Source organism: Magnolia sinica, chromosome 15 (genome assembly GCF_029962835.1).
Source record: "Magnolia sinica isolate HGM2019 chromosome 15, MsV1, whole genome shotgun sequence".
NCBI classification, from domain to species: domain Eukaryota; kingdom Viridiplantae; phylum Streptophyta; class Magnoliopsida; order Magnoliales; family Magnoliaceae; genus Magnolia; species Magnolia sinica.
Genome location: NC_080587.1, coordinates 54,392,170 through 54,418,070, shown reverse-complemented (window position 1 = coordinate 54,418,070; position 25,901 = coordinate 54,392,170). Strand labels below are relative to the sequence as shown.

At 39.0% G+C, this 25,901-nt stretch overlaps 1 protein-coding gene across 3 annotated transcripts; it reads left to right on the top strand.

Annotated features, from left to right (window-relative positions):
- The first annotated feature begins 251 nt into the window (after positions 1 to 251).
- Positions 252 to 25,667, top strand: LOC131226782 (uncharacterized). Of its 3 annotated transcripts, none has more exons than XM_058222508.1 (5): positions 252 to 408; positions 1,580 to 1,797; positions 22,310 to 22,528; positions 23,693 to 23,832; positions 25,360 to 25,667. In XM_058222508.1, the coding sequence occupies exons 1-5, from the start codon at positions 352 to 354 to the stop codon at positions 25,545 to 25,547; spliced, it is 822 nt and encodes a 273-aa protein (XP_058078491.1). In that variant the 5' UTR covers positions 252 to 351; the 3' UTR covers positions 25,548 to 25,667. The 3 variants fall into 3 exon arrangements, with proteins under 3 accessions (XP_058078491.1, XP_058078490.1, XP_058078492.1); XM_058222507.1 differs by having other exon boundaries at positions 22,307 to 22,528; XM_058222509.1 differs by having other exon boundaries at positions 294 to 408; positions 1,553 to 1,797; positions 22,307 to 22,528.
- Positions 25,668 to 25,901: the final 234 nt, after the last annotated feature.

The window sequence follows — 25,901 nt, the reverse complement described above, 5'->3', positions numbered from 1 at the left end:
GTTTCAATGGTAGACATTCAAACCCCACTCACCCCCACACTTTTTTTTTTTTGTTTTTTTGTGCAGCGTGGTCACTTGATAGTTAGATCTCACTTCTTCTTCGTCTCAAGCCTTAAAGACGAGCACGTCAAATAGATGGACGGTTTGGATATAACAAATACCTCTTGACCAGACCCACATGACTTGCTGACGTCAATACACCAGCTATATTGCTGTGTGAGGTACACCAGCCAATCCTCTTCCCCGCATTACTACGCGGAGTCGGGTGTCTCCGTATTCTGACTGTAATCCCTATAAAAGCTCTGTTGTTTTGTCGGAGAGAGCTTTGAAGCTCGATCCCGAATTTCTGCAATGGTGGAAAATGCTGAAGTCCCCAAATCATCAGACGAGAATCCCAAGCAGTCTCAGGTGCGGAATCTCTAGATGTCTCCCTTTCATGTTTTCATTTCGCTACGTTTTTTCTTCCCTTTCTCCTCTCAAATAATCGATTTCAAGGGTTAGGGTTCCCTTCCCTTTTTATTAGTTTCTACTTTTCTTGGAATTGATGGATGTATTTGTAATTTCGGGTATCGAATTCTGTGAGAAAATGGATTTCTAGTGCTATTAGTGCGTTCTTTGGGTTTTTATTCAGCACTTGATTTTAATTTTAATGAATTAGGGCTGGATTCGTAAATTCTTGATTTCCTCCTCTGCGTGGAAACTTGGATTTTGGAGCTAGAGTGTGGTGTGAATTGGCTACAATGTTAAGGGAGCAGTATCAACACACCAACTGTATCAGTGTATTCAATCCAGACGGTCCAAATCATGGTTTAATTGTGAATTGGAGCATAGCTTGAAAATAATTTTGGTTGGACGGATGTTAGCATCAAATTTCGCCTGTATCAGTGTATTCAATCCCCATTACTATCAGAGGTGAGGTTTGCCCAATTGGGGCGACTTCTGGACCGCGTTCCATCCAATGTTGGACCCCTGATTTGCATGGTCTGGATTAATATACATGTATGCTTCATGTCCTTTCGATGGGTTGCCAATTGCTGCCACTCCCTTATGTGTTGCGGGCCTTCTTGTTCTTTTAGTCCTTGCACATGGTGGATGATTGCTACCTGCTTGTTGCTACCACTCTCTTGTAGTGTAGCAGATGCGTTAGTCTGCCTATTGCATTTTTCTGTTTCTTCAGCAAACTGTAGGCAATCTTTCGTTTCTTTCACTTGATGAAATGTGTTTTAGAGACATGGTTTTTTTTTTTTTTTTTACAAGGGCAAACATACAATGCTTTGCAGAACCAGCATGTATGAATTTCTGGAAACAGCTAGGGTTCCTGGTACAGATTTTTGGGAACCACATATGAAAACCCAACATGAGTTTCCTGTTAACTATTTTACAAACGATTGAAATACCTGTTCGAGTGTTCTCTTGCCTCTGTTTTCAAATTCCCACATTTCATTTCCTTGGGTGACAAAAACTACAATGAGATATAAGACAGTTGTTAGAAATTTTTGTTTCTTTATTTCATATGTGCAAATGATTAGTGTTTTCCCTCATCTATTAACAGTAAAAGATGGGTGGACTTGTTATTCAGGCACCCACCTTTTCTGGTTTTCCACCTTTTCCGAATGCTGAATTCCAGCTGCTTCCAATCATGTACCCTACGCTCGTGCCAGGGTATATCCCTTTGCAAAATCAGGAACAGAATAGCCGTGGTGGAGGAATTTATGCTGTTCCTGTTCTTCCTTTTATGGGGCCGATGGCTGGACTTCCTTCTAACACCCTTATCCCTCTCACCTACAATGTCCCCACGTAAGTGTTTTCCAAGTTTTCTTATGGAGTTGCTTGTGACTTACTGGTCTTATCTTTTGAATTTTCCTTTATTATGGATTGATCGTTTGGCTGTCTACCCGTCATATTATTTATTTGTCTAGTGATCATATGGAAACAAGGGTTTAAAATTGTATCTATGCAACACTCACCATTAACAATGCCTGATGTGATAAATTGTGATAATCAACATGTTATGATCTGAAACAAGTTAATTTTGGGATTTTTTGAGGATTATGTACCTCATAATGACACTTATATAGTTGAAAATGACTAGGAAGAAATTAAACGTCTTCATTATGATCCCTCTAGTGTGGATAGTTGATGTATTTTTGCTTAACAGGCTTAGTGGTTAACGAATTATTGATACTTTTCCTTTGCTGCCTATTTGCCGCGTAACTCTGGGGTATTCTTTTATACTTCACATTTTTCTGCTGGGCAGTTTGGAAAATCAAGTTTTTGCTGTCATCATCCTCATCTTACTCCTCTTGGTTCCATTGCTTTTAAATGCTTACTTTTCTTTTTCATTTTCAGGCTCATTTGAAAGAAAAGCACTACACAATTTTCATGGGTTTTCCCCCACTTCCACATTGGGTTTTTAGTGGAACCCTTTGTTTGATGTGGGATGTGGCTTGGCCCTCCCCTCTTGAAAACTTGGTCCTGACATCATTGCCCATCAGTAGCTAGACTTCATAGTTTGTGAAAAGTAGGGAGAGAGAGTGGCTCAATGGGTATTTAGTCTCCTCTACTTGTTGAGTGGCTAGTATAAGTCAATCACTGGGGCCTGGAATATTCTTCAAGTATGTGTGAAAATGAGTTCATATCATCATTTGCATCTGATGCAGGGCGGTCTAAACTAGAATGTATGTGTGAGCACAAAAATTATCCAGTGAAATAAACTAAGCAAATCAATTGAAATACTCAACATTCCACATCATAATAAAGATAATAACAAAGGAAACATGCAATGGTTGCAGATTATCATCACAATCATGCGGTACTGTATTCAAATCATCCATGGATTGAATCCGGCGAGGGATGAGACCTCTCGATCTTGCATGGTTTTAATCCAACAATCAATGCAACTTCTTTAGTCCATGAAATTAAAGGATTTTTGGAATAGGGACAGTTGGAAAATCTGAGAGAGGATTGTGATCAATTCTCAGATTTTCAGAGTCAATAACAATCAAAGAATACTAGGTATAGATAGAGAAGAAGGTTGGAGGGCTAGAAATAAAATTTATAAGAAGAGGAGATTAGTGGAAGAGAAAACATTACCACAGAGAGAAAGGGAAGGAGGCACTAAGCTTTCATTAAAAAAAAATCATTAGATTTAGGATAGAAAACACCGCATTTATAAAATTTGGATTAAAAGAAAACGACTAAACTACACCTATAATAAAAGAAAAAAACGCACAAAACAAAGCTTTCTAAAAAAATAATCCTGCATAACAGATTAGTCTTCTAACTCATCCTACACGTGTGTCCTCTTAATGTGGGGCCTTCAATTAATCCAGGGACACATGTAAGGTCTTCAAAATCCTCCTTGGTTGTGCTACGAGCCACAGAGAGAAAGGGAAGGAGGCACTAAGCTTTCATTAAAAAAAAATCATTAGATTTAGGATAGAAAACACCGCATTTATAAAATTTGGATTAAAAGAAAACGACTAAACTACACCTATAATAAAAGAAAAAAACACACAAAACAAAGCTTTCTAAAAAAAAATTAAAAATAAAAAAATCCCGTGTAACAGATCAGTCTTCTAACTCATCCTGCACCTGTGTCCTCCTAATGTGGGGCCTTCAATTAATCCAGGGACATGTTTAAGGTCTTTAAAATATTCCTTGGTTGTGCCACGAACCATCATCGAGCCATAAAGATGTATTCGTTGGCCGCCTTCGTCTTTGATAAACTTTGAAGGGTCTAATGTCCTCATCAACATCTTTGCGTGCATTTCAGATGATGGGAAGCAAGTGGCGAGAGGTAAGGAAAAGGGTGAAAAACCTATGCTCCTGAAAATCAGTATCGACAGGTGTATCAGCTTGACAAAAAAAAAATGATATGATATGGCAGCGTATTTCGGTATTCGGCCTGTATCGGACATGATTTTTTTTTTTTTTTTTTTTTTTTTTTTAAAAAAAAAAAAAAAACAAAAAAAAATAAAACATGCATTCAATGGTGTATCAAAACATTCTTTGGGAAAGAATGCTTTATGTCGGGTTGACCTACTGTAAGCTGGGATGTTGATTTTTGGCTATAAATTGTTGATATATGTCGTAAATCATATATTGCTAGTATGAATATCTATCAACAATTGGACTATGAAATGATTCAAATTATAATAATAAACCTGTAAACACTTGTAATTGTTGAAGATTAAGTCTAAGTGTTTTACCTTGTCAATACCAAAGGGATTGTCAGGCCTTCTTAGTATCATCATCATCTGTGTTGCCGTATTGTCTATATCCATATCGACAATATTAAGGGTAGCTGGATATGTACCCATATGTCTCATAACCAATTGACGACTGTGGTGGTGGTTGTAGTTGCTTGGAATAATCCCCATATTGATCATATGGGTATGGTTCTGTGGAGTTAAGTCATGGAGACTATAGGATTGGATAGGTAGGCATACGCATAGGCTCCAATGACATCTTGGTAGTCAACATCGTCGTCGACATAATCATAATAGGCATGTGTCCTCTGACTACTACTATTCTCACTATCACCGTGATCTGCTCGAGTCTGACTAGGCGCTTCAGAATCATCTCCATAGTCGGTACTATGCTCTTTATGCAATTTTGATTGGACTGGAGAGGCTTAGGCTGGGTGCGATGTCATGTGGATAGGGATAGGTGCTAGGCACTACGGTGACACTGTCTTAGTCTTACAAGCACCACCAATAGGTACATGTCCACCAATACTACTTCCATGATCATCATAGTCTCCACCAGGATCACCTATTTTCACTGCTATTGCTATCAGTCTCAATTGCACCAGCACTATAGTTCCATCCTTCGTTAATATCTTCAATAATCATCTTTGGACGACTCGGAGGCTGAGCTGTTTCTATAACGAGATATGAGAATCTAAGCTCCACAATTTCGGCTATCTTTTTTCTCTCCATTTGTTCAAGCCATGGGAGAAGATCGTTTTCAGCAAAAATATAGTCCGAATTTATTGAATAATACTGTGATTGGTTATTAGCTTGTCATCTTGATTATATATATATAAACCGCAGCCTCACGTTGTAGTAACTAAATACATTTCTCTCCATTTTTATCTGCTTTAATCGATTTTGTTGCTTTGTATGGATGTGGGAGAAAGTACTCCAATTTCTCTTACAACTAACGGATGATCTTAACTCAAAATTTTGATTGCACTTTCCCCATAATTGACTCACCATTGGGCTTGATTGGTAACAAATGATTATATCAATTTATTAAATTAGTAAAGATATATATGTTTGGTCTAAATTTTATAATTGGCTTAAGCTTATCCTAATTCTTACATAATATTCATTATATTTTGATTAGTTTTTTGTATAACAGCTTGTGAAAGTGGATCTCCAAGGCTACCTATTGCCAATGCATACATCTCCACTTGTGAATGATCAAGTTATAAGTACTTCAAGTCTACATATGTGACATTTGTAATGCATTTCAAAATAGAAAACCTAATTTTAAATTGTGGTTTACTTCATTAATGGCATTAACTTGCTGATTAATGTATGGTTCTAGCTTCTTAATAACAATTTTCAAACTGATAGTAACTTCATTATCCTTTTCATATGTAAGTGTGTATTGGAATAAAGGGTTTAAGAAGTAGTGTGCAACCCTTAAAAGGAGAGAACAAATCAATATATTATACTATATGTTTAATAAAAGTAATTCATAAGTCGTACTTTTAGTATGAACTAAGGAATTACTAAATAACTATAACTTCTTTTACCTGTTGCATGGAGATCATGGTGAAGCTATTCATTCCATTCCAACATTTATCTATTAACTTCCAATAATTCTTGTATGGCTCATTTGACATCTCTACTCCAATTCAATGAGAACTTTTTCAATAAGAGCTATTCCAATAAGCTTTTTTTTTTTTTTTTTGTGTTCTAGCTCATGTTTTAAATAAGCTTGTTTGGTAAAATCACTTTTTCAAGTCCAAAAAAAGCTCTTTTGAAATAAGCACATTTGGTAAAACTTTCAAATAAGAGTTTAAAAAAAAAGGGTAATTGACGCCATTTTTAAAGATTACAACAACTCTATTATAAGAGCAATCCAGATGGTTGTTTTGGTGGATCTCACCATAGATGAACCATGCCCCAAATGACAAAAGAATGGATGGCTACAATCTTCATATTTTAAGACATTTGGGCCATCCATCGTGTTGTACATTGGAGGTGGATCATCCATCATATGGAGCCCACCTTTGCTGTGGACCGTCCATTGTGTGAGCCAAACCTTCAAAGTGGGCCGTCCATCATGTAAGACCTGTCTTGGATGTGGACCATTCGTCATTAGTTGTCCACCTTGATGTTGGTCATCCATCACGTGGGGCCCATCATCAATGCTAATTGTCCTTTATGTGAAGCCCCTCAATGTCCACTATTCATCACCCATCACGTGGAGTCCACATTTGATGTGTCCATAGTGTGGGCCCTACCTTTGAAGTGGATTGTCCATCATATGGGGTCCACTTTTGATATCCACTATTCATCATGTGAGGCGCACCTTCTATGTGGATCATCTATCATGTGGCCCACTTTGGATATGGGTCATCCATCATGGAGACTTTGGATGTGGATCGTCCATTAAGTGGGACTCACTTGATGTGGACCGTCCATTACGAGGGGCCCCCCTTTGATCTGGGGCATCCATCATGTGAAGCCCACTCCATCAATTATGTGGGCCCACCTTGATTTGGACCATTCATTGTGTGGGACCTCACCTTCAATATAGGTCATTCATCATGTGGGTCCACCTTCAATGACCATTATCCATCATGTGGGTCCTACCTTTGATGTGGATTGCCCATCAAATGGGGTCCACTTGATGTGGATGTTCTGTCATGCCGGGCCACACTTTGATGCGGGCCATCCATCATGTGGGGGCGCACCTTTGATGTAAACTGTTCATTATGTGGGCCCACCTTGATGTGAACCATACATCACGTGGGGCCCCACATTCAATATGGGTCATTCATCATGAGGGGCTCACCTTTGATGTCCAGCATCCATCATGTGGGTTCCACCTTTGTTGTGGATCGTCTACCATGTGGGGCCCAACCTTCAATATGGGTCATCATGTGGGCCCACTCTTAATGTCAACCCTCCATCATGTGGTCCCACATTCAATGTCTACCATCTATCATGTGGGTCTCACCTTTGATGTGGATTGTCCATCAAGTCGGGTCTACTTGATGTGGATCGTCCATCATGTGGGCCACACCTTGATGTGGGTCATCCATCATGTCGGGCTCACCTTTGATGTGACCGTGCATTATTTGGTCCCACCTTTGATGTGGATCGTTCATCATGTGGGGGCCCCACCTTCAATATGGGGTTTTCATCGTGTGGGCCTACCTCGAAGAGACTGTAAAGAGAAGAGAAGAGGGCAAGATGGGAATTACTTGAAAAGTTTAAGGACAAACTTCTCCAAAAATTAGCAAAAATATGTCTACCCGCTTAAGCCAAATCAGGGTGCCCGTATCCGTCACGATACGGCCGACACCGTTACGCGATACGGGGTCGAAACGGGCAGCCCCCTGATTTTGTGACTGTAACGGCCGTTGCGTAGCTGCGGCCCTACTGCGGCTGCGGCTGCGGCCATGGTGTCCTTCTTCTTCTTCTTCTCCTCTCTCTCTCTCTCTCTCTCTCTCTCTCTCTCTCTCTCTCTTCTTTCTCTCTTTTTTCTTTTCGGTTTCCCTCTCTCTCCCTTCTTTTTTTATTCGCAGGTGTACCACACACCGGCTAGCTGCTGTAGGTACGTGTCATGCTAAGACGAGCGCTGACACTCCTCGAGCTCCGAGTTGTACGAACGGTTCAAAGGAGATAAGAGTTACGTGGGCTTCACAGTGATGTATTTATTATATCTACACCGTTCATCTATTTTTAGAGATCATTTTAGTGCATTACCAAAAAAATGAATTATATCCAAAGATCGTCTGGACCACACCAAAAATAGCAGCGGAGATAATGATTTTCATCGTTAAACAATTCGTAGGGCCCACTATAACGTTTATTTTCCATCCAATCTTTTCAAGCCTTAAGACGAGCTCGTCAAATGAATGAACGGTTTATATATAACACATACCTCGTGATTAGACCCGAGTGGGCCCCACCATGATGTATATATTTTATCCATGTTGGCCCTCCATTTTGCCACGTCATTTTAGGTCAGGATCCAAAAAATTAGTAATATCCAAATCTCAGGTGGACCACACCATAGGAAACAGTGGTTATAGAATGCTCACCATTAAAAATTTCTTAGGGTCCACTGTAATGTTTATTTTCAATCTAACATATTAATTTGGTCACATTGACGTGGATGAAGGGAAAACACACATGTTAGCTTGATCTAAAACTTTTGTAGCCCCTAATAAATTTTTAATGGTGAACGTTTAATTATTGTTGTTTCTTATGGTGCAGTCCACCTGAGCTTTGGATGTGCCTCATTTTTGGGCTCATGCCTTAAAATTATTTGGCAAAATGGATGGACGGTGTGGATATAACACATTCATCACGGGTGGGGCCCAAAAAACTTTAACACGTGTGCTACACTTCACAATCCGAGTCCCGCCTAATTCAGGCCCTTAAAAAATTGTACACGAGATATATATTAACTTAAAATTTACCAATTAAATTATGGACTACAATTGCTAACTCACAATGCCAAAATCAAATTGTTTGAATAGTTTTAATTGTTAATTTATGGACTTTTATTTTTTAAAATAGGGCCTTTTGATTTTTTTCATGATTCACTATCCAATAAATGTTCACCAATTCATCAGTGGGATAATGGCAATAAATTGCATGAATTTGAGGCTAATTTGGGGTATAGATTGGTCCTCCAAGTCAGCCCTAAATTGGCAACGCCATCTACCTGAATTTAATTTCATTTTTTTAAAGAACTATTGGGAGAAATGATATCAAATTGTTAAGTATATAAATTAGATATTTAGAAAATTAAATATATGAATTTTGTAGTCAAATTCAGGTTACCTGGTTCAAAAATTAATCAGACAGTCCGATACAGCTTCTCACCAAAGAGTGGACCACCATAAACATGTTCCAATTTATAAATGAATGCATATTTGGAATGCTTAGAATATTTCAGATTTAATCCATATTTTTTCATATTTTTTTGGCAAAAAAAAAAAAAAGCACCGTTACGGGCCGTTACGCCCCCATATCGCCTTTACACCCCCGCATCCGTATCGGTATCGGAGGGCACCGTTACGCCAACCGATACCGATACGGGATACCTTGAGCCAAATAAGATCTTTTTCAAAAAGTAACATCTCCCCAACTTATAAAATCAAAGCTTATTTGCTACTTTCTAAACAAATAAGCCCTATGATTAGACTTTTACCAAATGGTCTAAAAGTTTTTTTTTTTTTTTTTTTAAGAAATAAGTCAATAAGCTCTTATTTGTAGAGATGCGAAATGCCCTCGTAGTGTTTATTATCAAGTCGAATGGATAACTTTGCTCTATCCATAGCCTTGTAAAGAAAGCCTCATCATCGACATTTTTACAGGTGAACTACTCATCCTCTTTCTATACTTATAGCTTAACCATTGTTGAGATGCAATAATCTTGTCAAGTGCCCCTTTATGATTATATAAATTCTCCATGGCTTTAAAATTTGTAATGAATCAAGTCGCCCCTAACCTCAACAACTCTTGCTTGCTTATGAATGTATTCTTGAGGGCAATTATCCAATTGTGATTGTAAATATATGTTGTAATCAACCCTGTGATGCAAGGATGGACGTGATGAGGTCGATCATCGTCTTCCTCAAGGGGATAATTACTTCGAATCCTTAGAGCTTATCTGGACTCCTCGTAGAGATTCCTCGAATCCACGAGGGAAAATAGGAAAATAGAAATAAATTCTAATAAATTCGAAAGTAAATTTATTGATGATAAAAGTGAATTTACAATCCATTAAATAGTGATATCAAACATAGGAAGAAGTTTTAGAATCAAGCTCCAACTCAAACTCCCTAAAATACGTGACTTACTATAAATAGTAAACTTACTATTTATAGACGGTCATGATTTCTACTAGACTTCATTATTTTTGGCCAAAAATAGTAAGTGTCCAATTTGGCCTAACCACATTATTCTCCTAATTTTTCTAAACCCTTTTCATGTTGGGCACGACTCCTAAAACTCAAAGGATCAAGAGTTATGATCGAACTAAAACTTATTATAAATAGTAAAAAAGAAATTAAAATGGACTTTCAACCGTCGATCTGATGGAATCTCGCAAATCCGGCATGGGCAACCTAGCGTTGCCAGGTTGGTTGGCTAAAGTAGCTCATCCTACCCCAAAATCATATATTGTACGCCGAATAACTCATTTTGGTTTGCGAGATACGCCTGTTTTAGGGTTCTGACGGTCCTAATCACTTCCGCCTTCGATCAGGCCTTCCCTAGTCCATCTTGTCCATGAAAGTGTTCGCGACCCGCTCTACATCACCTTGCCTTCTCAATTAACTTTGATATTCTTATTCTTCTCAATATCCGTTGTTGGTTGTACAAGGCGACCAAAATAGATGCGGCCTTTTCTCCATTAGCAACTTTCCCGTTGCTTTATATGATGCTTCATTATTGTTGACAATCTGCACCACATTTCTCTTCCCAACTTCATCCACCATTCTCTCCATTTGGCTAAATAAATGTCTAGCAATCTTCATTTCACTAGATGCGTCAATAACTCTAATGAATACATTACCTAGGTGGGAGTATACATGAAGTTTATTGTGCTCAATTTAGTTTGGCAAGTCCAACCATCGCACATGATTATGCATCCTCTACTTGCCCATATCCTTCTAAATGATTGTATATTAGCCCATACTTCATTGTATACTTCATTTGAATACTTTATGTTAATGTCATAAGAACTTGATGCTTTAATCTTAGGTCATATATCTGTCGCTACTTCCACAAGCGCCTAAAAATATGAGGAATCAATGATATGTGGAGGGATGCTATTATGTAAAAATAACTCTGTTGTTACCTTCTCAAGATTTTCTATAACTTGTTTTGATCACATTTGCTGTAATTTCTTTTGCTTGTTAGTGGCTTTCGTAAATATCGTCTCATCACAGTGCTTGTGGCTCTTCATCCTCATCTACATTATGAATATCAGACTGAGATGATTGTGTCTCTTGCCGTCGTGTGCTAAAGGCACGAGGTAAACCCCTAAATAATCCTTTACTGCCCACTTCCCCCCCACCCCCCCCCAAACCAGAAAAAGAAAACCAAATTATGAATCTAACCAGTCCTCTCGAACGTTTGATGTCACGGCCATCCTCAAGAGTAGTTCATATACTCTCCCTCATCTCTATTTTAATCTCTCTATCCAAGTCTTTCCTTAATTCAATCTCTTCAGTCCTCATCGACACCCTGCCCAAGAACATCAAACACCTCTGCTTGACATGCATTAAGGGTGACTTTTTTCTCCTTCTCCCTCATCACCTTTTTTCCCTTTAATTACTTATAAGTTTTGTTTCATCTGCTCCCTTAGGGACGCTTATACACTCAGAACTTGACTCTTTTGATGGGCTAAGTGTTGTTTTAAAGTTATGCCCTCTCTCATGCTCCTATTGCAGTATTTGCGCATAATTTGTTGTCCACTGCCCCTTATTCTTACCTCGTGCGGCTACCTTACACCTTTGTTTTCATTCCTGACCATTTTCCAGATGTCAAGTCATTTTGGGGGTGAGGCTGGATGAAAGGTTTGTCAACAACATTGCGTTGTCTCTTGGCTGTAAAGTTGGGTCTCTTTTGTCGCAATATCTGGGCCTTCCTCTATGCACTGGTCGATCTTCAAAAAACTTAGGGGATCCTATCATTGAGCATATTGATCATAATAGATTGTCAACTTGGAGAAGTAAATACTTCATCACTCGGCGGAAGAATCACCTTAATCAAATCAGCCATGGAGAATGTGCTTGTCTACTTCACGTCCTCTTCTATTGTCTAGTTGTGTTGTCAATTGAATTGAAAAATCTGAAGGGATTTTCTATGGCAAGGCGGAGAGGAAAAAGCAAATATCATCTAGTTCAATAGAAGGATGCATGTGTGCCTAAAATACTGGGAGGGCTGGGAATCCAAACATTAAAACAAATGAACTCAACCCTCGCGCTGCCGGCTGATGGGAAGGATCCACCCAAACGTAGGCACATTCAATCTTAAGCACAAGAACACAAACAAATAGAGGAGAACAACTCAAGACATTTGTTTAAATTTCAAGATGCCTCTACACTACTCATCTTAGGCCCTTATTTAGGCTTTTAAGACTTATATACAAGGAAAAAAGGTAATGTCATTGACAACCAATGACTTATTACAAATATGGAAAATGGATTAAAGAGATAAGAATGCATTAAAAACGTTTGACTACTAGATTATTCTTAGCTAGCTAATTGATTTTGGTAGCTAACTACCTAAATAGGAGGCTTGGGCCTCCTTATTGACAGGCCAACCATTGTCAGTATGATGCCCATGATAAATGGAAAGATCTTCCACATTGAAAGTAGGACTAACAAGTAAATTTGGTGGGAGATCTAAAACATAAGTATTTTCACCGATCTTCTTTATGATTTTGAATGGTCCCGCATTGTGAGGATAACAACATCTCGTATATGAATGCTGCTTATAGCTTTCATTACTAGCGGTGATATTGCGTCGAACTTCATGATGCACTTGCTACATATGGCGGATGAAGTCATCAACTTCTACGCTTGGTCTTGACTCTACAGGTAAAGGAATCAAATGGATCGGGAGAAGTGGTTGTGTACCAGTTACTGCCTCAAAAGGTAACATCCCAATTGACCTATTGATTGAGTTATTATAAGCAAATTCAGCCATCAGTATTACTAGGTCCCATGTAGCTATATGATCGCGGACAAGACACTATAGTAAGTTGCCCAAGCTACGGTTGACCACTTCTGTCTTACAATTAGTTTGAGGGTGGTAGACACTAGAGAACTGAAGCTCGGTTTTTGTCGTTGTCGAAAGAGTTTTCTAGAATTAACTCATGAACTTAGTATCACGATCAGACACAATTGTCTTTGGAAGTCCATGAAGATGAACCTCTCGAAAGAATAATTGAGCAATCTTGAGAGCATTTGCTGTATTCAAGCATGGTATGAAATGAACCATCTTTGAAAATTAATCAACTGCCACAAATATTGAATCAACTTTTTGAGTGGTCTTTGACAAACTCAGGACGAAGTCTATGTGGAGATCTTCCCATGGAGCATGTGGGATCGGCAATGGTTGATACAATTCACTGTTTTTCTTTGGACCCTTATCGAGCTGGCAAACCCTGGAGAACTGGCAAATCTTAGCAACATTTGATTTTATACGAGGCCAAAAGTATCTATCTCCAACGAGAGCTTGGGTCTTATCACGACCCAAGTGTCCACTACACCCACCGACATGTAACTCTCTCATAACATACTCACGGATGGATGTACTGGGTACGCAAAGTTGCGTCCTTAGAACAAATAGCCATCATGAATGCTGAAATGTGGGTGTCTTGCATGATCTCCACTAAGAATGTCAATATAAATACGCCTGAATTCCTTGTTGTCAGCAGACTCTCGCCGTATCTATTCAAATCCCAGAATAGTGACTGCCATCGATGACAATAGATGTACGCTACGGCTTAATGCATCAGTAACCTAACTGTCCTTGCTAGCCTGTGACGAATGACAAAAGAAAACTCCTGAAGGTCAGTGCTCCACTTGACACAACGAGCACTCACCTTCTGCTAGGAATTTAAATACTTGAGTGCTTCATGATCAGAGTATATCACAAACTCTGTGCCAACCAAAAAGTTACGCCAATGCTGCGAAGTTTGAACAACGGCATAAAACTCCAAGTCATAAGTGGAGTATCGTTGTTTCGCATAAGAGAGCTTTTCGCAGAAGAAAGCTATTGGATGGCCCTCATGACTGAGAACTCCAATGTCGACATTAGAGGCGTCACAACTCACCTCAAATACCTTCTTAAAGTCCGGAAGGCGCAATACTAGAGCTTCGGTCATGTTATGTTTGATCCTATCAAACACTTGTGTTGCTGCACTTGTCCATCAAAACTCCCTTTGTTTCATACAATCAGTGATTGGGGCCATGATGCTGCTGAAGTTCCACACAAAACGTTTGTAAAATGTAGTGAGGCCACGAAAATTGTGGACTTTAGAGATAGTGGTAGGCATCGGCCAATCAACTATGGCTTTCCCCTTGCAGGATTCACCTCTACACCTTGCGACGTGACAATGTACCTTAAGAAAACCACCGATGCACTTATGAAGGTACACTTTTTAAAGTTGATGTCAAAGCATTCGCAACAATGGACTCTAAAGATAAGACGTAGGTAATTGAGGTGCTCGTTTCTTGACGTATATTGTAGATGAGAATGTCGTCGAAATAGACAACGACAAACTTACCAATAAAAGGGCGCAACAACTGTGTCATGATGCGCATGAAAGTGGTAGGCGTGTTTGTGAGACTCAATGGCATAACTATTCACTCATAAAGGCCGTCTTTTGTCTTAAATGCCGTCGTCCATTCATCACTAGGTCGGATCCGAATATGGTGGTATCCACCGTGAAGATCAATTTTGGAAAAGACGCTAGCACTTGGCATCAAGTCTAGAATATCATCAAGCCGAGGAATGGGGAAATGGTACTTCACTGTGATTTTATTAATAGCTCGACTTTGTACATACATGTGCCAACTTCCATCCCTCTTGGGAGTAAGGAGGGCTAGCACTGCACATGGGCTCAAGCTCTCTCAAATGTAGCCCTTTTGAAGCAACTCGTCAACCTGACGCTTCAACTTGGCGTGCTCGGCAAGACTCATCCGGTATGCCAGGAACCAAATCTATAGTGTGCTGAATATCTCGTAATGGAGGCAATTCCTCAAGCAGATCATTGGGGACTAAATCTTGGAAGTCATGTAACATGGATTTGACTTCATCAAGAATATGCTCATCCTGGTCAATAACAAGCTCTTACACTTGTTTCGTAATTAGAGCGAACATTACACCTTTTTCCTTGCTCTCTTCTTCAAACTTCTGCATGGTGAAAACATTGGAGTTTGAAAGAGCAACTGATGTCGATGATGAAGTTGTAGATGAAGGAGGTGACGTAGGTTGCAACAGGCGAAGAAGGATACGATGACCTCGCCATATGAAGGTATGCTTATTAGCTTCATCGTCGCTTTGTACCTTTCGATTAAAGAGCTAAGGTTAACCAAGAAGGATGTGGGTGACATTCATCGGAATTATGTCACACCAAATATCATACCCATATATGCCAATTTTAAATGATCTCAAACACCTTCAAGTCATGGGGATGGCAGTGTTGTCGACCAATGTAACCTTATATGGTTTTGGATGCCTTTTAGTTGGCAACTTGAGCTTATCAATCACCTCTTGAGATACGATGTTCATCGCACTGTTGCCATCAATGATCATATTACATAACCTGCCTTGACATTTTACTCGTGTACGGAAAACAATGGTTCATCGCCAGTCTTCCTCTTCCTCTATGGTGGTAAGGAGGTGGCTTATGGTAAGAGTGGGGTCTTCATTCTCAGCTTCAACCGCAATTTTTGCAGAAGGGTCCTCTAGATGTGATGCAGGTTCTACATAAGCCTGTTCCATCTTGACGTGTTCATCGTAATACTCATGGCTGTTTGGGTAGTAGGGATCTTCATTACCGCAATAATGGAGGTTCCTGGTTTGCGAACACTCATTAGAAAAGTGCCCCATCTGTCTGCAACGATAACAATCAACACCCCGCCGCTCTCTTCGAAGGGAATGATTAGGGTTAAGACCTTGCCCATTGATGTAATGTCCCTGTACTGTTGATTGCTTTTGGCATGAATTCTATTGTGGAGGGCATTGCAAAGGTTGATGTTGGCTTATAAGAGGAGCTTGCATCCGCGGGTGTGGCAGAAAAGGGTGGGGAGGTGGTCGGTAACCCTGTGGTGGAGTTCGGTTGAGATATTGATCCGAACCCCTTCTCATAGAAGGTTCCCCAATTGGAGAACCAAAATATTAGAGAGTATGTTGCTGCAACTGTTGTTCTACTCATTGAGCCTTCCAATGAACCTCATTAATTGACTCAAAATAATACATGACCATCTTGCGATGGATCTCTCGGCATAACCCTGCCTTATAATGGTTGGCAAAGGTTTCTCTAGTGTTATTAGATGCGGACTCCTTCACATGGTTAAAAGCAAAAACCGGTTCTTTGTCAGTTAAGTCTATCTATGGTCTTTTGAGTGAGAGAGAGGATTATGATGGGATAGCTCTACCGACCCATCTTTGATGTTATGGTGCTCCTTTGAAAGTGGCGGCTTTCAAATGGCTAATGGGGAGGAATAAAGTTCTAACGGTTGGCAATCTATGTAAGAGGAATACGATTCTTCCAAACGTTTCCCTAATGTGTTTTAGAGATGCGGAAATTATGGATCACCTTTTTCTTCATTGCTCTTTTGTTAGGGAAGTGTGAGATCATTTTCTTCAGTCTTTTGGGGTCCTTTGGGTGTTTCCAAAGTCATTAGAGGAATTTCGCATCTATTGGAACAGCGGGGGGATTAGAAAATCTAGGAAAAAAAGGTTGAGATTAAGCTTGTTAGCAATTCTTTAGGCCTTATGGTGGGAAAGAAATAAGAATTGCTTTAGAAACAAAAAGAGAGGAGTTTCAGAAGTTATCAAAAGGGCATGTCTCAATGTAGAAGAATGGGTTTAAGAGTAGATTCAAGCTTTGTTTTCAGCTTGGTCTTTGGTTTATGTTATTAGCTTTAGTTTTTTTTTTTTTTGGCCTCGGCCTTTCTTAATGAAGCATCATTGTCGTTTCAAAAAAAAAAAAAAAAAAAAAACTAGTGGTGTGCTTGAGTGCTCATCAATTAGGTTGTAATGGTGCTAGATGATTGTGTAAATAGAATGGCTAGATATCAACTAACTTGAGTGGGTTTTCAACATCATTATGTGAGTGTGCACGTGTGATGATGGCATATCAAATGGGATCAATGTGAAGGAATGCCGGATTGCTACAACTGCTTTGGGATACATTTCCTTGGCCTGATTTACTGATCCCCCTTACCCGAGGTTTGTAGGCCTGAGTACTCCCTTAGGTGGTGTCAATGTTTGAATTATCTCCGATATTATCGAATTATCTCCGATATTATCTTTATCTCCGGCTTAGCGGTACCGATAACACTGGTAGCAATACCAATAACGTAATCGCCAATATTTTCAACTATGTAAATTCTAAGTGTTGCTTGTATTACCAATGCATCAATATTGCTAGTGTATCGCCAATATTTTTGACTATATCAATTCTAGGTAATGCTTGTATCATAAGTGTATCGATGATATTTCAATAATATCGCCAACGTATTGAATCATCATAAATTTGTTTACTAGAAAAAAAATTATTCCAATTTTTTTCATGGGCACATGGTTGTATGTAGTGTTCAATTTGTCATTAATAATATTGATAATATCTCAATATTATCGATATCGTAACATGCGTGATATTGAGACCGCAATCTTTTGTTTCCTTTCCAATTGTCGATGATTTCTTAGTGAAATATCATGTGTTGTTGATATTTTGCAATATCGATGGATGTTTGAATGAAAGGTTGGATGATTAAATAGGCCGGATGGGATGGTTGAACTAATTTCTTACACCAACAAATGCTTTTAAGGCCATTTTTGCAAAATTTTTTATTTCTAAATATGCAAGTATGTACATTTTAACATCTCCCGAAGTTTCACTGAAAATTCCACAGTTTTCCCCATGTTTCCCCGCATTTCTGGTTTTCAGCGATATTATTGGCGATATCGATATTGTTTCCGTATCCCCGGCTAGTGAAACTTGTAACGATACCGATACTTCGAACACTGGGTGGCGTTGATTAACTTAAAGTGAGTCTTACAAAGAGACAATACCTAAGACTCAGTGATGAGAATAATCACACGAAACTGTTTCATTTGTTTTCCTATGTCAAACTATTGTTACTAATCTCTACCACATATAGCGAGAATTGTGAAGAGCAAAACATCACAAGCGGTTAGGCATACGAAATAAGTCAACCTTTAGAACAAGAGTAAGGTTTTTAAGCTTTTTTTTTTTTTGTTAAACTTTAAAAGGTTTTTAAGCAATTGAAGGGACACTTAGGTAATTTAAAATGAAGTTGTGTCACATTCTCTCTCCAACAAAAAGGCCTCCCATGATTTACAAACGCTTGTTACTATACTTGCATTGCGAGCACTTCACATGCAGCTTTTACTGGTCATGTTAAGGATAATATTCTATTGTGTATATCTTGAAATGTATATTTAGTGGCTTGAGTGAATGTGGAAAGAGAATTATTTCTATATCTTGATGACATGCTCTTGTTCATTTTGCATTTTCTTTTATTGATGAAATTATTGAAAGTTACGTATTTAAAGAACAACAAATGGGTCCACAACTTGATGATAGAGCATTTGACTTGAGATCAAGAGGTTGTTGGTTTGAACCTGGTTGGGCCTTGTTTAGTTTGAGGATATGGTCCTTGATAGTGGAATGGTGGAATAGGTTCATGTAGCCGACCCCAATTAGTTGGGATAAGGCCCAGATGATGATGATGAGCTATTTAAAGGGGAAAAAAGAAGAAGAAGAAATAGAATACCTGATAAATGGATGCAATAATTTTATGCTTATCCTGATCTAAATATGATATGTGTGCGCGTGTTCAGATTGATTATGGTTATTGACACAGTTCATTGCTGATGCAGATTGCATGGTCCTATACAAGCGTTGTTGTCATGATAAACATTATGTTAAGGACGTCACTAGAATAACATTTTATCTTTATCAACTATATTTTAACTCCTTTGGAGATCCTCTTATTGTCAAAGGAGATTCAAGTAATGCTATGGCTTGGGTTAACAACAAGGTATTAAAAAAATGGTTACGTAACAGTAACGGTGGGAACTATTATGCGTAGCGTGGCCATAATGGCTATTTTGGAAAAGAAAGGCATGTAATGGTTCGTTATGGGGCTAATATAACATTTAAATAATAATAATAATAATAATAAGGCATTTTTGGGTGTTACTGTTAGTGCACTTATTTGTGCACCTATTTGTCAATCAAGTGGGTCCGTGTGTTAGTGAGTTGGTTGAGCCCTTGGAAGTTGAAGACCGAAGACATTAGAGGATATGAAGTATCAAGGAGTTTAGAACAAGTAAATCATGAGGTGCCTTGGTGACCCTAACCTTAGACCCAAAACACTCTAGCCTCTAGATGATCCATTCTCAAATAGGTAAACCTTTGTTTGATCATCACACGACCTAAGGATCTTAATTTGATCATGATTAGGTAAGGCTTTAGAGGTGCAAAGCTGCTGATAATCATTTAGCCCAAATCAGTAGTTTTCTGTGTTGTCGATTTAAAGCTCGATCGAATTGATAGACCTTCGATTAGTTTCGATTGATCGAAGGATTTGATCAAAATTCGCTAGAATAGTCCAGCAAGCAAACTGCACATCCCTAGATTTTCCTGATCGAATCAATAGAACTTCGATCGATCTCGATTGAATCGAGGATCGACTGACAGACCTAATCGATCGATCGAATGTGCCGTTTTTTGTCCCTTTTTTTATGGTTGCAAATCTGTTTCTTTATAAAGGGTAGTCGGACCTTGGGCATTTTGATGGGTTTTTGGTGCCATTAGAGCTGAGGTGATTCCCACTCATATTCCTCATCGCAAGCCTCTAAACCTATGAGATTCATGTCATCTTCTTGAGCTTTACTACTCTAATGAGGATTCCAACCTCCATTGTGAAGATGATCTTGATCTCCACTATTTTCTAGAGGTTAGACACTAAGCCTATATGTATATCCTTGTATATATTCTCTAGAAGACCCATCTAGGCGAATTCTCTTTGGAAATCAACTATCCATTAGTTGTAAGAGATTCAACCATCATCCCATTACCTTGGTCATCTCATTGGTATATCGTATGCAAGGTGTTTATTCGTGGAGTTGAACCATCGGCATCGACGAACGTGTGAGCAATTGAGAAGTTAATTCAAGCATGAGAGAGCATTGAAGAAGCATCTCAAGAAGGCGCTACGAAGGGGTGCAATCCGACAAGTTGTCAATTGTAGAGTCCATTCACACTCTTTCCTTGTGTAGGACTGAGTGTAGAGTTTGTGACCCAAACTCGAATAAGTTCTTATGTAGGACTTAGGCTCTTGTGTAGAGCCGAATTCACTGGACACGGGTGTGTACGTGTTAGTCTCCATAGGGATCATCCGGCGGGATTGTATGTAGGGCTATGGATTAGGACTGCATTCACCAGACATAGGTGTGTACTTGTTAGTCTCCATGAAGAGCTTCCGACGGGAGTATACGTAGAGCTTTGGATTATGACTACTAGTGGTTATTGGTTAGTCGATAGAAAATCAAGTCTTTGTGAGAGCCACCGACACAGGTGGAAACGTATTCCTTTAACACGTGAGTGTAAGTGTGTCAAGTCCTTGTGTAGGCCTTCGGCGGGAGTGTACGCTTGTAAATGTTAAAGGTGAACTTGATTAAAACCTCCAATAGTGAAATTCCGGTACACTCGAGGAGAGTGTGTCCGTCAAGAGTGGAGTAGGCAAGTAGCCGAATCACTATATATGCTTGTGTTTGGGATTGTTATTACGCATATTTCTATTTATGCTTGCGAGCTTAATTTGTTGAATTATATGAAGGCATAATTGGATGTATGCTAGGTGTTGAATAGTTAACTTATCTCACACACAAGATCATTATCTCCTTATAAACTAGTTGCTTATTGTTGCATCTTTTGTAGTCTATGTGATTGGACCCACTTTAGCTTGGAAGCCTAAGTGTTAATTGTTTTGTTAATTTGAATGGGTAAATTAGTTAATTAGGCAAAAAAATTTTAAGTGGTTTTGTTTACCCCTCTCTAGGACTTAGCCATAATTCTAAGCTTTGTAAAGCTTCCGCACGTGTCGTGGTAAACAATCCACGCAATTTCAATTATGGCCTATATTGTAACGGTAACGGCGGTGGTTGTTACGGCCATTGTTACCATTATTGAATACCTTTGTCAACAGGTGAGGAATGGTTCTGTGGAAGCATGAATATGTTGTCAAAAAATATCAGGCTTCATCATAATGAGTTCTTGGTAGTGGTTAGCCATGTTACCAGGTAGGCCAATTCCTGGGCACGTGAGACTGTCCTTTTGTACTAGAACCACCTATCCACTATCTTAACGGATCGCAGTTCCTTCTTCTCTAATAAAATTTGTTATTGTTGATAGAAAAGATGCTAATGCTATTATTGGTAAAAAAATTCCCAAATTCAAAGTTTCTAGTTAAGTACTGTATAGTTGAGGAAATGACATAGCAAACGAGTTGACTCATTTTTAGTGGGCAATGAAATGAGTCAATGGTTGAGTAACTATTGCGACTGAGTTGGGGTGAGTTAAGAGTGGGTTGTACTGGTTACAATCTCCAGGTGAGTCACACTGAAACTGCTGTTTAAACCAATGTTACCTAAATCACTAATCCCCCACATTAACTGGATGATGGGCCATTTTTGTTCTGGATCACTATGTTTCGGTACACCTAGTGTAGATCAACTTGTAATATCAATCTATACCCAGAAACTAGAGATTTGTATGTTGATTTCTGCAACAAAATGCATATATAATGTGAAGCATAGGGGATGAACAATAATAATATTCATCATATCACATATAAATTACAATATCAATTTGTATGTAAAACTATATCAATTATACCTAATGTGATGTACTGTAGTGACCCACATGCTCCTGTCCCTAGCATACCATGCATTAGTTGACACCGTGTACTGCGTACTCTCTCCTGTTCCACATATTAGAGCAACTGATGACCAGGTAACCTTGTTTAGAATCATGCTATTTCTTTTGCAATTTTGGAAGAGCTTGGGACAATAGCCAGATGTAGACCTTGTCCTTTCAGAAGTGCCATGGGAGCTAGATTTCGAGAACACTCGGAATAATTGATGATTTATATAAATGGAAAAAAATTAACATAGAAGTAATTCAGTTCTTTGAGCCTTACATGCATATATATATATATATATATATATATAAGTTGTTTATATGGAAGTGTAGACTTAAGTCTGATCACTGCAATAAATGTGAAAGTTAAGTGCTATTTCCTTTGCAATGGTTACATGTGTTCCATCAGAAGGTCAAATGCTGCTGAGGGAGGAGCAGTTGGTGAGGAGGATGGGCAAGAAGGAAGGCAACAACATCCACCGCAAAGACAAGTTGTGAGGAGATTTCAGTTTGGGTTTCAGCTCGACTTGTTGCTCATATTAAAGCTGGCAGCTGTAGTCTTTATGTTCAACCAAGATGGATCAAGACAACGGCTCATCCTTCTACTCTTCTTTGCTTCGTTTGTTTATCTGTAAGCAGCCAAACATACTATTTCCTCTTTTTTAAAGTTAAATTCTGGCACCCTGAATCTCTCTGTAGTTGAGCAATTCCTCTTAATATTCTAGTAAAATGAGGGTTCTGGCCTGTATATCAGTTGTAGACAGCCTGTGTTTCAAACATTGAGGTCTTTGGTTTGAATCCAGCTTACACCCCCCACCACCCCACCCCCCCAACAAAAAAGAAGAAGAAGAAGAAGAAGAAGAAGAAAAAAGGAAAAAAAAGAAGAACCCAATTAAATGATGGAAGTTGGATTTTCTTGGATTTTTATATGATGATTTCCTGTGATAAGTTTGACTTCACTCCATTTTTTTCATCATTTTAGCACATCATTTTTTTTTTTCCATAGTCACGCAGCATTATATTCGTCATTCCTTTGCTTGTGCCGGCTTTGAATTGACCCGTCTTTTGAAGATGGTGAACCATCTATAACCATTGATTGCATTGATTTAACTTGTGGTAACTAAGGTCTGTAGACTTTCTGGTTCTATAGATATCAGACTGGAGCACTCACCCCTCTTATGAAAAAAAAAAAAGAAAAGAAATAAAGAAGAACCCAATTAAACGATGGAACTTGGATTTTCTTGGATTTTTATATGATGGTTTTCTTGTGATAAGTTCGACTTCGCTCCATTTTTTTCCATCATTTTAGCACATCATTGTTTTTTCTATAGTTTCTTTCCTGCGACACTATATTCCTCATTCCTTCACATGTGTCTGCTTTGAATTGACCCTTGTCATTTGAAGATGGTACACTGTCTATAACCATTGATTGCATTGATTTAACTTGTGGTAACAAAGGTCTGTTGACTTTCTGGTTCTATAGATATCAGACTGGAGCTCTCATCCCTCGTACAAAAAGAAAAAAAAAGAAATAGAAAAAGAAAAAAAAAAGAAGAACCCAATTAAATGATGGATCTTGTGATAAGTTCGACTTTGCTCCATTTTTTTTTTCATCATTTTAGCACATCATTGTTTTTTCTATAGTTTCTTTACTGCGGCATTATATTCCTCATTCCTTTGATTGCGCCTGCTTTGATTTGACCCTTGTCATTTGAAGATGGTGAACCATCTATAACCATTGATTGCATTGATTTAACTTGTGGTAACTAAGGTCTGTTGACTTCTGGTTCTATAGATATCAGACTGGAGCTCTCACCCCTCTTATAAGATGGCTTTCACAAGGCATGCAGAGGGCAGCAGCACCTCCACAACTAGCTGTCAGGGCAGAGAATGGTCCTGCTGTTAGGCCAGAGGATGAGAATGCTCCTCGGCCCGGTACTCTCTCTCTCTCTCTCTCTCTCTCTCTCTTCCCCCCCACCTTTTGTGAATGCGCCGCCCATGTGTGTGCACCACCATGTTACGTCTGCACACATGCATCCATATCCATCTATTTATATATATGTGCATTCACAGTCATACACATGCATGCATTTGTGCACTGTTATGCGCACACAACTCTACATGCACAAAAATTTACAATCATGTTTTTCTAACTGAAAAGCATAAAGATGACAGTTCCATGGTATAGAATCTTCTCTTGCACATTGTAGCCTTGTCCCAGGTTTTTTGGAGTTGGCTTTATTAATCATTCTTTTGCCAATCATTATTGCTGGGCAAAAGTTGTACAGCCAGCTGCCCACCTAACATCATCCCATCTCCTTTACCTGTGCTTGGGTTCAGCTGGCTCCTAGGTGACCCATAAGATATTATTTCCGGTTCATGGTTCTTTTATGTTGCTGCACCTGCTTCCACACAAGCACCTGCTGCCTCTTGTACAAGTGCCATGAGGCCCACTGTCAATGGGCCTGTTTCAGGTTGGTCTGAGCCCAAATTTTGAAGTGGTCATAGGCGTATTCAGAATTTAATTTTTGCTCGCCTCAAGGGCAGCCCCAGCCCCTGTGACACACCTACTGGGTAGCTTCCTGGTGATTTCTGTTACAAGTGCCATTGGTTCTCATTCACACCATTATCATTTCTTGTGTGTTTATTGGCTTAAACAGTTTGTGGGAAGTTCCTTTTATCATGGCAGAGTTTTTAGTTTGCATGAGTGGGGCCAATGGTTGTTCAGTGCTATGATGTAGACCTTTACTAGCCTTCAGAGAGAAATCCTACAGACTGGAAGGTCCTAGCCATCATTCGTGGTTGAATGTAGACCTTTACCATATTTTCGTTCTCAACCATGTAGTGTTTTTTATTTTTTGAAAGGCAATCATTTATTTATTTGACAAAGCTATTAACAGAAATTACGAAGCAGATGAAAAGAAAAATTAGAATCTACAACATTTTGCAGAGATATTCCACCACTGAACTAATTGCTTAGCCCTGATGAAACAAACTGAGACCAGATCCATCCAATTTCTGAAGCAACAGTTGTTTCTTTCCTCCCAAAGTGACAAAATTCCTGCCAATAAGGCCATCCTTCAAATGGCTCTTGCCTTTTTTGCGTACTTCCCCCTGCCACCCCCCCAGGTTGTTCCACAACTCTTTTTCACAAGGACAGTGAAGAAAAAGGTGCTCCACAGATTCTCAACCATCTATTTGCTGGACAGCAATTGAAGTGTCCACATTGTCACATGAACCATCCATGGTGGGGAGCAAAATATCAACTGAACCATGGGCTGCACTTGTACTAACTGTAAATCTGAGCATGCTGCACAAAAATCTTGGCCTGAGCATAATATGGTATCCTCTCAGTTGGTCATGAAAGAATTAGTCATTTCTGAATAATTAGCCATGTTTCTGAACAATCAGCTGAACTCTGAATATTTCCTGTTCTCATGCCCGTCTTATCATCCTTTTCAGAGGGACAACTCGGAGCGGAGAATGACAATCAGCCACCTGACAACAGAAACCAGCCACTGGAGAACGAAAACCTTCCAGAACCCGGTAGAAGGGATGGCATCAACTGGTGGGGCGTTGCCAAGGAAATCCAGATGATTGTTGTTGGCTTCATGACTTCCCTTCTTCCGGGATTCCACAACGTCGATTAGTTAAAATCCACGGGTTATTAACTTCTCAAATTGATGTAAATTGGACGAAAGAAAAGTGAATAAGTATTGTATTATGCCATCCCTTGTGTTTAATGTTGATGAATAATTGTTTTGGCGTTCTTCCCAAATTGCATTTCAATTGCGTTAGGGATTTTTACCCAAAAATTTCTCAGGTCTTATGATTTTACCAAAAAATGCCTCCACCTTTTAAAGCTACAAAAGAGTGCTTTTTGGTGTGTAAAATGACTAAAATGCCCTCAGTTATTATTTTCTTAAAAAACAATTTAGAGACCAGGCACTCTTTAAAAAAACAATTTTTTTTTTTAGAGAGGAGGCATTGTGGGCCTAGTGTTT

Excerpts from the sequence above, each read along its gene's own strand:
- LOC131226782 (XM_058222507.1), top strand. The coding sequence starts at position 352 with ATGGTGGAAAATGCTGAAGTCCCCAAATCATCAGACGAGAATCCCAAG. Across the intron at positions 22,529-23,692 it reads TTTGCTTCGTTTGTTTATCT|ATATCAGACTGGAGCTCTCA; the intron begins GTAAGCAGCCAA and ends CTGGTTCTATAG. Across the intron at positions 23,833-25,359 it reads TGAGAATGCTCCTCGGCCCG|AGGGACAACTCGGAGCGGAG; the intron begins GTACTCTCTCTC and ends CATCCTTTTCAG.